The sequence below is a fragment of the Pteronotus mesoamericanus genome, unplaced genomic scaffold (genome assembly GCF_021234165.1).
Source record: "Pteronotus mesoamericanus isolate MK-2021 breed Mesoamerican mustached bat unplaced genomic scaffold, CSHL_Meso_final contig_25, whole genome shotgun sequence".
Classification (NCBI taxonomy): Eukaryota; Metazoa; Chordata; class Mammalia; order Chiroptera; family Mormoopidae; genus Pteronotus; species Pteronotus mesoamericanus.
Window position 1 is genome coordinate 23018748 of NW_026555105.1, and position 12664 is coordinate 23031411.

General features: G+C 59.8%; 2 protein-coding genes across 2 annotated transcripts; one reads left to right on the plus strand and one right to left on the minus strand.

The window, feature by feature from the left end:
- The first annotated feature begins 4250 nt into the window (after positions 1-4250).
- LOC129070516 (oxytocin-neurophysin 1) lies at positions 4251-5096 on the plus strand. Its single transcript, XM_054573483.1, has 3 exons — positions 4251-4370; positions 4665-4866; positions 4989-5096. The coding sequence occupies exons 1-3, from the start codon at positions 4251-4253 to the stop codon at positions 5042-5044; spliced, it is 378 nt and encodes a 125-aa protein (XP_054429458.1). The 3' UTR covers positions 5045-5096.
- A 5083-nt stretch (positions 5097-10179) lies between these two features.
- LOC129070517 (neurophysin 2) lies at positions 10180-12152 on the minus strand. The gene is made up of 3 exons (XM_054573484.1): positions 12033-12152; positions 10512-10713; positions 10180-10349 (listed from the first exon to the last, which is right to left on the minus strand). Exons 1-3 carry the CDS (start codon positions 12150-12152, stop codon positions 10180-10182), a joined length of 492 nt encoding a protein of 163 aa, XP_054429459.1.
- Between the last annotated feature and the right edge of the window lie 512 nt (positions 12153-12664).

The window sequence follows — 12664 nt, forward strand, 5'->3', positions numbered from 1 at the left end:
CACCAAAAGCCTAGATGAGATGAGACACTGCTGGCCAGGGCTGCTGACACCCTTGGTAGCGGCTGTGAGGTCCGTGGGCACTGCTCGGCCCCTCCAGCATAAGGAGAGAAAGGGCAGCTTCGGCATCAAACCTCAGGCTGCGTGGGACAGCTTCTGGCACCATCTCAGAGTCCTCTCAGCCCGACCCTTCCTGTGGCCACCGCTGGGGAACCCGTCCGTGTGGCTTCAACTGGCTCTGCACCAGCACCATTGGGGAGCACTTCCGCTTAAGTGGGGGTGACACTGGCACCTCTTAAACAGCTAATCGGCCACTTATTGTATGACTCAGCAATTCTCCAAGGTCACCACCCACGAGAAATGAAATCATATGGCCAGGCAAAGACTTGTACATAAGTATTCAGAGCAAGATTCTTCTCACAGCCAAATTGGAAGCATTAGATGTTCATTAGCTGGTGGATGGACCACAAAATGCGGTTCCTGCCTGGACTACATCTCAGCAATACAGACAAATGAACTATTGACACCCACAATCACTGGGCTGAACCTCAGAAACACTATGGTCAGTGAAAGAGGTCAGACACAAAACATTACATACCGCATGGCTCCATTTCCATGAATTTCCAGAACAGGAGACTCTACAGCAGCGGGCCCCGGGGACACGGGGTGGAAGCAGGTAGTAATGGCGTGAGGGACCCGTCTTTGGAGGTAAAAGTGTTCGGAACCAGGATAACAGGTGGTTGCACAACTGTACACCAAACATCATCAGACTGTGCGCGTAGAGGGGGGAATTTTAGGGTATGTAAGTTACACCTGACCGAAATTGTCTAAATGAAGGTAACATTCACGTCAGCAGCTTTTGGCACAGCCGACCCCTACCTCCTCCCCGCTTCACCTCCTACTCTTGCTGTCCCACCCTCCTCACAGTTCAGGCTGAGTCCCCTTCCCCAGCTCCGCTCCCCCAAGTGATCTCACCCAGGTCGGCGCCTTGAAATATGGCTACTGACAGTTCCCAAGTGTCTGTATGCTCAGCCTAGCCCCCTCGCCCGATTCCGGGCTCTTGCCCAAACGCCTGCCCAAAGCCTTCTCTGGGTGCGTAACGGGCATCTCCTGTGTCAGATGTCCTCCCTGAGCTCCTGCCCCTCCCTGCCCGAAGCTGTGCCGCCCTCAGGGTCCCTGTCCCAGCGGACGCCAGCTCCATCCTCCCACGGCTGCGCCAGCAGCCTCAGACTCATCTTTCACTCTACTTCCCTGCTGCCTATGTCCAACCTATCAGCAAACCTATCAGGGGACGGAGTCGCTTCTCCCCGCACGCACGCCGCCACCTCGGGCCAGCCGGCCATCGTCACTCACGGGGACAGATGCCGTGGCCTCCTGTCTGGCGTCACTGCCTCCACCTCTCCCCATGGACTTTCACGACATGATATCCAAAGTCCCCCTTACAGCTTGTAAATCCAAGTGTGTCGCTCCTTCACTCAGAACGCTCTCTGGTCCCCCATTCCATGCAGTCCTCTGTGACCCCGGCCCAGGTGACCATTCTGACCCAGGTCACTCTGCTCCAGCTCTACTGGCCTCTCGCAGTTTCTTGAACATGCCAGACCTGTTACCACCTCAGGACCTTGGCACTAGCTGTTTCCTCTGCCTGGAATACGCCCCCTCCACCGTGGGCAGGGCCCCTGGGATTCCTGTCCCTGGCGTCCACACCTTCGCTAATCTCCGGTTGCACGTGGGTATCACCTGTCACTTTGTTCTAACCAGTAGAAGAATAGGGCCAAAAAAATGCATGTCCACCCCATGATTGCCCTGCATCAGGTGGTAACAGTGAGGGGATTTGCCGGTGTAAGGAAGGCCCCAATTACCCACACTAATCGGTCCGACTGAGTTCAGCAGGTGGCGGTCCTGGTGGGCAGGGAGGCCTTGTCAGGCGAGCCCTTCGAGAGAGGCTTCTCCCTGCGGCTTGGAACAGCAAAGACCCTCTGTTGCTGGCCTTAAAGAAGCAAGCCACCGTCACTGCCACGGCCTCCGGGAAGTGAGTCCCGCCTGCAGCCTCCTGGGCTCCGGAGGGAGCGCAGGGAGCGCAGCCTGGCTGACAGCTGGACGGCAGCCCTGGGGCTCAGCAGAGGACGGGCCACCGCCCAGACCCACAGACACTGTGGGGCGGGGTGGGGGAGGGTTTGATCCCTCCCTTTGTGCTAATTAGTCACACAGCCATAGAAAATGAGCCTGCCCTCGGGTGTCCGCTTGGCCTCTTCCCTCACCTCCTGCAAGGGTCCGGTGTCACCTCCACACAGGGGCCAGCACTGAGCACAATGGGGAAAATTGGGACGTGCCCACCCTTTTCTCCCAAGCACTCACTGCCTCCCACGCTGTGAAGTATGTTTATCATTTAACGCCGCCTCCCTCGGGCCCCCAGAATGCAAGGCCCCGGATCACTGGGGTGTCCAGACATCGGTGCTGGGACCCCAGTGCACCCCCAGAGGAGCAGCGTTGAGTGGAGGGAGGCAAGCCGCCCTGCGGGGGCCATTATGCTAAAGTCATTCCTGGGCACGTGCTACCTGGCTGAGGTCAGTGTGCTCACACAGAGGTGGGAGGCCTTCCTGGGGCTGTCTCCAGGGTCAGAAGGTTGGCCTTCCAGCCGGGCAGGCCAATGAGCTGATCTGGTTGGGAAACAAGACCGGCTGCTGACTGATGCTCCAAGGTGGCCTGACCAGCTCCTCGGTGCTGGAGAGCTCACACCAGTGGCTGGGGCTCAGTCAGGCTCCCTGACCTCATGGCCTCAGCACCCTCCTCTAGCAGAGTCAACAAGGGTGCAGGACTGGCTGGGGCCTTCCCAGTCCCCTCTCCCCTGGGCTGACATCAAGGGGCGGTTCTTGCTGACTCTGTCCTTTCTGACACTGGCTCCTCTCATCCATTCCTTTGCAAGTCTAGTTCCCCAGGACGCAGACTGAGATGGAGTTTAAGGAGCAGGACCTTTATTAGCGAGGGCCCTCCGGACCCACGCCAGGGGAAGGAAGGGGTGGAGACAGGAGACAGGGGTAGAGGGAGAAGTTCCATGCTGGCTGCAGAGTTGCCCTGCACTTTGTGGAAGCGGTCCCGTCACGGGCTGTGGGCCTTGGGGAAAGGCATGCCCATGGGCCAGGTGGTTTTCTGGAGCTGAGGCGGACTCCGGACCAGAGACCACTGTGCTGACCGCACTCCCATCAGCGCGGCGACAGTCTCCCCTTGAATCGGATCCGGGCTGAGCGTCGCCCTATTCCTAACACTCACCTTCCACTGAGTCAGTCTGGGCTTTTTTTTTTTTTTTTTTTTTAATGTTCAATGACTTCATTTTGAGATGTGTTAAAAATGTGAAAAGAAAGAAACCTTGTTTTTAACTGCCTTAGACAGAGACTTGAGATTACAAAGGACACCAGTTATTTTACAGTCGGGCTCACAATGTTAAAAGAGATCTGGGGTAGCCAACAACGTGCTACTTACAGAGCACTAGTTAACAGCATGTGCTGGCGGGTCCAGCGAGCGCTCCCAAGCAGGGCGGGCCATGGTGGGCCTAAACGGGGTTCAGAGGCCTGGGCGGGAGCTGCACTGTGACCAGAGGGCATCTGTCATTGGAGGCGTGACAAAGCCCCAGGTAGTGCAAAGTCCAATGTGGTTTGTACCTTCCTTGCAGTTGAAGGAAAGGCTGGATTTCAGTGAGCAGAGAAAAGTAAGGGTGTCTCCCTACGCAGGTTCAGGTGCCAGCAAGGAAACATTGGCGTGGGGGTGGGGGTGGGGGTGGGGAGAGGGCTCCGGGAACACAGGGCTCAGGAAGGCAGCTTCCTATCAGAGCAGACACGGATGCATGCGTGGCGTGGAAGAGGACCGTGGGGGAGCCCTGCCCTGGCCTGCCGAGTCCTGCCACAGCCTCTTCCGGCCTGCGGGCGTCCACGGGCCCACTCAGAGCCGGCCCCCAGAATGTGGCCAGACCTCGCACCCCCCTTCTCTCTCTGTCTCTCTCCCCTGCAGGTCCGGGCCACCGCACAGGCTCCCTCTCCCCCCGCGCCGGCAGTAGCTAACGCAGTGACCGCCAACCAGCCGGCCCCTGCAAATGACAGGGCAGGGTGCGCGGGAGGCGCAGGGCCTGACCCGCAGCGACCCGCCGTGACCAGACATGAGCCCACCCTCTTAGACACTGCTCGGCCCCGCGGCCCCGGCCATTAAAAGACCGGATCGGAGACCGAGCCACAGCCGCCGCCCCTGGACCCCGAGCCCGCGCCATGGCCGTCCCCAGCCTCGCCTGCCGCCTGCTCGGCCTGCTGGCACTGACCTCCGCCTGCTACATCACCAACTGCCCCGTGGGCGGCAAGAGGTCCGCGATGGACTTCGACGTGCGCAAGGTGAGCTCCCACACCCGCGTCCCTCCGCGCTGGAGCTGGGGGGACCCGAGGCCCAGGGCCGGCCGGCTCCTCCCTGGGCCTCGCTGACCCGCGCCGAGCCCCGCGCCGTCCGGCCCGGCACGCAAGGCCTGCGCCGAGGTCTTAGGTCACCTGCTGGCACCGCCTTCGTGGCCGCCGCAGCGCCAGGGCCACCCGAAGCCCCTGTGCTTCCCGGCGCCCTCCCCACCCAGGACACCCAGACCCCCCACCCCCTGTTCGGCCCCCGGGGGGGCTCATCCTCGGCTGTGCCGCCAGTGTCTCCCCTGCGGCCCCGGGGACAAGGGGAGCTGCTTCGGGCCCAGCATCTGCTGCGGGGACGAGCTGGGCTGCTTCCTGGGCACGGCCGAGGCGCTGCGCTGCCAGGAGGAGACCTTCCTGCCGTCGCCCTGCCAGTCGGGCCAGAAGCCGTGCGGGGACGAGGGCCGCTGCGCCGCCCACGGCATCTGCTGCAGCCCGGGTGAGCGCGGCCCGGGCCGGGCCGGGGTCGGGGACGCGGGCGGCCGGGGCCACGGGACCGCACTGGGCACCCAGGGACCGGGCGGCACGCGGCACGGCCTCACCCCGCGTCTCTCCTCACAGACGGCTGCCGCACCGACCCCGCCTGCGACCCCCAGGCCGCCTTCTCCCGGCGCTGAGCGCAGCGGCCCTGGGTGCTGTCGGCCGCACCCCTGGCTCCCTCCCCAACGTCCGCAGAAACAGGAAAATCAAATAAAGCCCTTTCCCCCTTCCGACTCGACCCGCGTCTCAATGTGTCAGGCCTGCGAGGGGGAGCACGGGGGGGAAGGGCTCGGCGGGGGCTGTGTGCACAGGCCCGGCAACTCGGAGCAGGACCGCGGCGGCCCGCGGCTGGAGCGGGCCTGCTGGGCGGGGAAGTGGCGGTGGGGTCGGGGGTGCAGTTTCGCAGAGCACGCGGCCGGGGGAGCGGGGCGGCGGGAGGGAGGCGGGGCAGGAGCGGGGATGGTGTGAGGGTAGGTTGGAGACAGGCACAGGCCACTGAGAGAGATGGACACAATCCCCTCCAAACAGAGCTGGGGACCCACTGCAGGCAGGACCTGAGAGAACCATCGAAGGTCCAAAGACAGGGTTCTTTCGGCAGACAGACACAAGGGCCTCACAGGCAACCCGTGCACAGCGAGTCACTTCCTCACTTCCCCAAGGAAGCTGGAGTCACCGCTGAGGGCTGGCGGCAGGACACCCCCACCTCCACAGCTGAAGGGCCTCCGCCTTCCAAGGAGCGGGAGTCTCAGGCCCCCAGGAGGCCCCTGGTACTCAGAAGGTGTGGCCAAGCTGGGGACCCTGTGCCACAGGGGTCATCGAGAACCCATGGCCCCAGGAATGCCCCTAAAGGACAAAAGACACCAACCACCAGGGAGAACCTCACCTACTTCTCACCTGTTCCTGCACCAAATCCCTTTTGGGAATCGAAAGCCCAGCCCTTCTCCCCCAGAACACCCTTGGCATTGAGCCAGCCCTTCCAGAAGGCACTGCCCCAACAGAACGGGAGCGCAGGCTGCCTGTCGGGCTTGGAAAAAGTCACTTCTGTGGCTTTCTCACCCTGGCGGAGCACCAATCCCTGCTCCAGCGAACATAACACTATATGGATCTCACAGACAGAGGGGAAAGAGAAAAACCCTCTAAAGAGGTCTGTTAGGACGTCTTTATACAAATTTGAAAACCAGACAAAGCTCAGCTGTGGTGCTGGAGGTCTTGGGTGGGCAGCGAGGGGAGTGTGAGGGCTCTTCTAGGTGCTGGTCCTATTCTGTTTCTTGGCCTGGGAGCAGGTACGCAAGTGTGCCGGGTTCATGAAAATTACTCAGACTACACCTGTGATGTGTTCCCTTTTGTGTGTATGCTATACCTGAATGAAAGTTTTTAAAAATGAGAGCCCTGGCTGGTGTGGCTCAGTGGATTGAAATCCGGCCTGAGAACCAAAGAAGCGTCACCGGTTCAGTTCCCAGGCAGGACACATGCCTGGGTTGCAGGCCAGGTGCCCAGTAGGGGGCACGTCAGAGGCAACTACATATTGATGTTTCTCTTCTTCTCTTTCTCCTTCCCTCTCTTCTGTCTAAAAATATATAAATAAAATCTTTTTTAAAAAAATGAGAAAAAAGGTCATTACTAAGAGGCCTGACGAGAATAGAGATGAAGATTTTGAAAGCCCCAGGGGTCTGCAGGCACCTGGATGGGGGTTCTTGCTGAGGCTGTGAGAGCAGGTCCGTCCTGTGGCCCCCCATCTGGTGGGTGTAGTTGAGGGGTTATTCAGGAAAGGAACAGGACATGACTCAAAGGGAAGTCCTCTCTAAATCAGCCATGGAGAAGTACACGATGCACATAAATGGATGTCTGAGGAAAGTCCTAGGAGCTCTGCCGGCCGACAGAAGCCACGCAGGAAACCGCACTCCCTGACTACAGAGACATGAGGTTTTGGGTCTATGCTTTCCCAAGCTTGCGTGTCCACCGACGACATGAGCAGAAAACTCGCGCTCTCCCCCCTGGACCTCCCTCTCAGCCCTGAGTGCCCTGCATAGCTTCAACGCGCCAGTGGCTTACACCGAGCAGAGGGGTGTCAGCCCCGCTTTCCTCACCTTGGGACTCAGTTCGGGGTCGCCTCACCCTTTCAGGCACCCCGCCGATCCTCTGTCCCATCCTTTCCCTAAATCCAAAGGCCAGCAATGTTTTCTTTTCTAGTATCAAAACACAGGGCCCGATTGACACTTCTGTTCCTGGGGACATCCCAGAGATGGCAGCCAGCTAGGTCTCAGGGGTGAGCAGCGAGGCTTGCTGAGGAGACCCAGGGCCAAGTGACATTGTTCAGTGGCCAGAACGACAGGCACGGAATGCCCCCGGCCTTGGGCCAGCCCTTCCAGAAGGCACTGCCCCAACCAAGCAGGAGCGCGCTTGCTTTCTTTCTTCACTCGTCTTCCTGGCTCAGTCCCATGGCCTCTGGTCCTCGTTGGAATGTCCCCTTCAAACCTCCAAAGTGCCGAGGCTTCTCCAGAGCAGTGGTTCCCAGCTCTCCCTTTGTTTAACTCGTACTTTGTGAACCCGCTTGCTACCCAGAAATAAAATTCCCAGATGTCAAGCCTACCTGCACACAATCTCACCAAACATGTAATTAGCCCTGGCAGCAGTATAGGGAAAAGGAGAGTAACATATTACATAAGGGCATCATTTTGATATGGAACGAAACACGCAAGGTGACTGTGGGTGACATACACACAGGAAAGTGACGTGATTACACCTGCTTTTAAGGAATACAGTACAAGATTGGAAGTCATCCTCTCCAGGAAGTTCAGGGCAATAGGAGAGCAGAAGAGGCACGAGGATTAATATTCTCGTTTAGCCTTAGGGAAAATAGGACTCAGCTATCAATGACTTGCAAAGATGTACTCACGGGACATCTGGGGAAACCTGAACGATGCCTGCATATTGGATGCCCCCCATCTGCCTCGTTTCATTGCGCTCTGCTTTATTAATTCTCAGACGTTGCAGTTTTTACAAACTGAAGGCAAGACCCTCCGCCAGCAAACGATTACAACTCTCTTTCCTGCCTCACACTTCGCTGGGCTGGTCTGGGTCCAGACCCACAGTGTCCCTGAGGTATGCGGGTACCCATACATGGTTGAGATTTGCATGTGTCTGATCGCAGCCTGTGGTCGCGGTTATAGGAAAAGGCCGTCTCTGGAGATGCGCCCTGCAATGTTTGCAGGTGAAATGGCTTGGGAGCTGGGACTGCCCTCACGCTCTTTGGGGACTGGAAGGGAGAGTCAGGGTGGAGATGAAACAAGCCGCCACATGATGGTAATCGCCATAGCCGAGGGCGTGGGTGCCTGAAGGACTTTAGTCTATTGGCTCCACTTTATACTGTATTTGAAATTTCTCCCAGTAACAGCTACAAAATAAAAAGGTGGTGGGAAAAGTCAATGTTCTCCTATGAAATGATGCCCCAAATTTCCTTTCTTAAAAATGGTGCTCATTAGCACAAATAGGTGATGAAATGACATGCCTTGGTCAAAGGAAACTGCCTCTGCGTGCGCCCAGAGAACTAAGCTGCAGAGGGGAGCCGCACGGCTGTGAGAGGCTTCGGGCCAGAGCATCCCCGTCTGAAACTAGAAACATCCACTATGTCACTGAATATTGACTGTAGCGATTTCTTTTCATGTCACACTATCAACACCGGGGGGACCTTGTGGGGCAGGGATTCTGAAGAGACCAGGACCACAGAATTCACCACAAAAGACAAAGAACACAGACAAGGAGACAGACCACATCAGCCTACATTAATTAGGGCCCAAAGCCCTCATGACCCCTGGCCCCACCCTCACCTCCGCCAGGTCAGGGGTGACAGTAGCTGATCTCGAAGGCCACGAGAGACCTTGACCTTGGCTGGGTGCCTCACCCTGACTCTCCCCCACCAAGGGCTGGCTGACGCTGTCATGAGGCTGTGCCCAACCAGAGGGCCTTCTCTCAGCTGCGCTCCATGCCGGCCTCCAAGTCAGCAGAGGATCCTGGGGGAGATGGAGCCTCTTGTGGCCCCAAGACCTGGAGCAAGGCATCCAAGGAGAGGCCGAAGAGGACAGAGCTGGTGGAGAAAGAAGGATGGGACACAAGCAAGGGGTGGGGGGCAGAGGACAAAGGGAGGGCTGTAGGGGGACAAATAGAGAGCAAGAGAGACCCCAGGAGTAGGGGATGGAGAAGGGAGGGGAGTGAGGGGAACGGGGGTAAAGGAGCAGAGGGGAGAGAAGGGACAAAGAGGGACAGAGGACAGACAACAGCATCGGCCTCATGTTAATAGACGTCTCTGACCTGAAGGTGCATGTGTCAAAGGGTGGAGAGTCCTTGTGCCCGGGAGCTGCTGTGAGTGTGTGTGTTTGCGTGTGTGTGCATGTGCCTGTCTGTCCTCGGTCCTCTGCGTCTGTTTCTCTGAGTGTGTCTGTGGTTCTGCATGTGTATCTCAGGGCCTGCGGTGCATCCGTGAGCAGTCACGATTCACAGGGCGCGTCACTAGCGATTATTTTATTGTCTCCGTGTGTGTGTGCGCGTGGTCTGCTTGGCTGTACTTGGTGGGGAGGTGCAGCCAGGGTCTCAGTGAGGCCTGTCTCCCAGGCTGGCTGAGAAGGCAACAGCGGGTGCCCAGCTTCCTGCTGCACAGACAGCGCGTGGCCCCACCCCTTGCACACCCGCATGCCCACACCCACACACAACATGGCACAAGCTGGGATGAAATGCCTTGCCCTGGGAATCTGGGGATCTGGAAGTTTCCTGAAGCTGCTTGTCCCTCAGTCTCCTGGGAAGTCAATGGGAACAGGATCTCCTGGTCACATCTTGGCTTGTCCCTTCTGCTTTTCTCTCTAACACTCTCAATGTCTCTGTTCTGTCTCTGCCTCAGTCGTCCACGGGTGTCTTCCTCCTACGCTTCTCCCTTTACTCCTATCCCTGCGCCTGCGCATCCCCAACCCACCGGTCCTGGATCACTGTCAGCCCCGACCCTCCCGTCCCCCCTCCCCGGGTAGCCTGTCGCTAGTTCCAGCGACTCTGCTGGCCCAGGATCGCTTTGCTTAAGGGATCTTTCTCTTCCCTTGGGTGGATCTGCCTATTAATTAGGGTACGGAAAGAGGTCCAGCAGGCGTGTGTGCTGGGTGGAGTTTCGCGCCCCACCCAGCCGTCCGATCCCCTCGCCATCCCGAGACAGAGACGGACAACAAACAGTACATTTTAAAAGTTTATTTCTCGAACTTCGCGGGTCGGGTGGACTGGATCTGGCCGGCGCTCAGTAGACGTCGGGTGGGGCGGCCTCGGGTGCCCCCGCCAGCTGCACCAGCCGCAGCAGCAAGGCCCCGCTCGGCCCGCCCAGCTGGGTCGCGTTGCTCTGGTCGCTGGCGCGCGCGCGGCGCTGGAGGCCCGCGCCCTCCCGGCACTCGGGCTCGTACGCGCAGCTCTCTGCGGGGAGTAAGGGCTAAGTGCGTTTGCAGCTCCCGGGACCAGATGCAGATCTGCACGACCCTCCCGCCAGGACCCAACGGTCACCCCCGTCCACCCCAGCCGGACCCCGCCGAGGTCTCCGCACCGCCTCACCCTCCCCTCGCCTTGGTGGACGCGCACCTTCATTGCAGCAGATACCGTTGGCGGCGCAGCGGCCCCCGTTTCCGCACGGCTTCTGGCCAGACTGGCAGGGCGACGGCAGATAGGCCTCCTCCTGGCAGCGCAGCGCCTCGGCCGTGCCCAGGAAGCAGCCCAGCTCGTCCCCGCAGCAGATGCTGGGCCCGAAGCAGCGCCCTTTGCCCCCGGGGCCGCAGGGCAGGCACTGCGGGAAGGCAGGGGTGAGCCAGAGGGGGCTGAGCCGGGCTTGGGGCTCAGAGCCTCTGTGTGTGTAGGGGAAGGAGGAGCATGGACCTGAGGTTCCGGGTTGCCCGGGCGCTACTTTGGCCCCAAACGGGATCAAAGGAGCAGAGCCCACACCTACTAACCTCCCTTGATTTACCGGGGAGGCAGACTGACTCTCGGTGACATCACTCAGCTTCTGCCCCCACACTCCACCCCACCCCCATAGAGGTGAGGGTCTCCCGTGAGCTATGGCGTGGGGGACACCTTCCTCCTCAGCTCTGGGGCCTCGTGCTGTGCACCCCTCTCTCAGCTGCCCACCACCCTCTCCCTAACATAGACCTGTCTCTTGTGCCCATTACTCAAGCTTGATCTCTAGCTCACTGCCCCCCCCGCACCCCATGCAGAGAAGCCACGGCCCCCCCACCCCATACATCCAGGCCCTTCTTCCCATTTCCTGCCCCCTCTCTGGCCTCGACCTGCCTCCCCACCTCAGTCCAACCCCTGCACACTCCCCCCCACACCCGAGCTGTGGGCCTCTGCTCACCTGCCTGTGCACTGACCAGGCAGGCGGCAGGGGCCTGAGCCCTTGAACGGAGCCTGAGGCCCCTAGGTGACCCAGGCTTCCAGGTCTCCAAACACTCTCAGGGGTCATCTGCAGTCTGCTCACCTACCCACTCTAGTGTATTCGACAGCTCAGAATCGAGCTTCCTGTTCCTGAGCACAAATGAGATTGAGCATGGTGACTGGATTTGCTTCAGCTCTAACGGAAACGGAATGCCAGGGAATCGACAAGACATGCAGCAGGAGAGAAGTAGGCTAGGCGTCTAGCAGAACTTCCTTATAGGATGCTTGCATAGCAGCTTCCATTCAGGTGAGCTCAGGGGAGGGCCATGTCTGAGTGGAGGCCGGGGCCTCTGGCTAGGAGGGTCTGGGAGCTGGGTGGGGAAGGCCTCGGATGCTGGGAAGGACAGAGCTTCTACTGCTGCAGCCACTATGGCTGAGAGTCCCCCACGGGCACACAGGAGCCTTACTGATCCAGCCCCAAGTGCCCTTACAAGGGATGCCCCTCTTTCCTGCCTTCGGAGTGGATGGGTACAGTGTCCAGGAAGCCTTCCAGGCTGTCTAGCCTGCCTGGCAGCCTGGGCCCCTCTGCCCATCCACTCCGAACCTCGCTGCTTCTGCAGGGCACTGTCCTAAGGCTCACTGTCCCATGGCATTCCTCTTTGCCAACCCCTGCCCTGGGGTGCCATCCCTGGGGTCTTCCCTTCCTGGCACCCCTGAGATAGGCAATGGTCATACCTGTCTTAGCTCCAGGTCAAACAGGGCCCTCTTCCCGCCCCGCGGGCAGTTCTGGAAGTAGCAGGCAGAGGAGAAGGCCAGCAGGCCGAGGAAGCAGGCGGGCAGCATGGCCTCGGGCATCCTGGCGCAGGTGGGCACAGCGTGTGACGCCGCTCAGCAGGCTGTGCTGTGCTGCCTTCCCTGGCTGCCTATTTATGGCCACAGGTGTTTCCTCTGAGGTGACGTGGCTGTCACCTCCCCCCCCCCATGGCTCCCCAGGAGCCCATGGCCACCAGGACCCAAGCCGTCAGCAGTGATTCAGGCGCCTGGGGACACACGTGGGCCTGTCTGTGCAGGGGGTGGTGGGGGAGGGGTGCCGGCCTCAAGACTGTCACTGACAGCGCTGTGGCCACGGTGTGGCAGGAGAGGCTGAGACTGTGATTGCAGCGATCAGGGCTCCGGGGAGGGACAGACGGGCTGTGCTCGGGACTCTCTCCAAACTTTCTAGGGGTCTGTGGGCCCTTTCGCCCCACATGGCCCCCTGCGAAGGGGCTGAGTGGGACCCAAGGGGCTCGTGTGTCAGGAACAGGGTTCCGCCCGGCCCGCGAGTGCTGGCGATACGGGGCTGCAGGCGTGCAGGGCCCCATCAGGAG

Excerpts from the sequence above, each read along its gene's own strand:
- LOC129070516 (XM_054573483.1), top strand. The coding sequence starts at position 4,251 with ATGGCCGTCCCCAGCCTCGCCTGCCGCCTGCTCGGCCTGCTGGCACTG. Across the intron at positions 4,371-4,664 it reads TGGACTTCGACGTGCGCAAG|TGTCTCCCCTGCGGCCCCGG; the intron begins GTGAGCTCCCAC and ends CTGTGCCGCCAG. Across the intron at positions 4,867-4,988 it reads CGGCATCTGCTGCAGCCCGG|ACGGCTGCCGCACCGACCCC; the intron begins GTGAGCGCGGCC and ends CTCTCCTCACAG.
- LOC129070517 (XM_054573484.1), bottom strand. The coding sequence starts at position 12,152 with ATGCCCGAGGCCATGCTGCCCGCCTGCTTCCTCGGCCTGCTGGCCTTC. Across the intron at positions 10,714-12,032 it reads TTGACCTGGAGCTAAGACAG|TGCCTGCCCTGCGGCCCCGG; the intron begins GTATGACCATTG and ends GCCTTCCCGCAG. Across the intron at positions 10,350-10,511 it reads CGGTATCTGCTGCAATGAAG|AGAGCTGCGCGTACGAGCCC; the intron begins GTGCGCGTCCAC and ends TACTCCCCGCAG.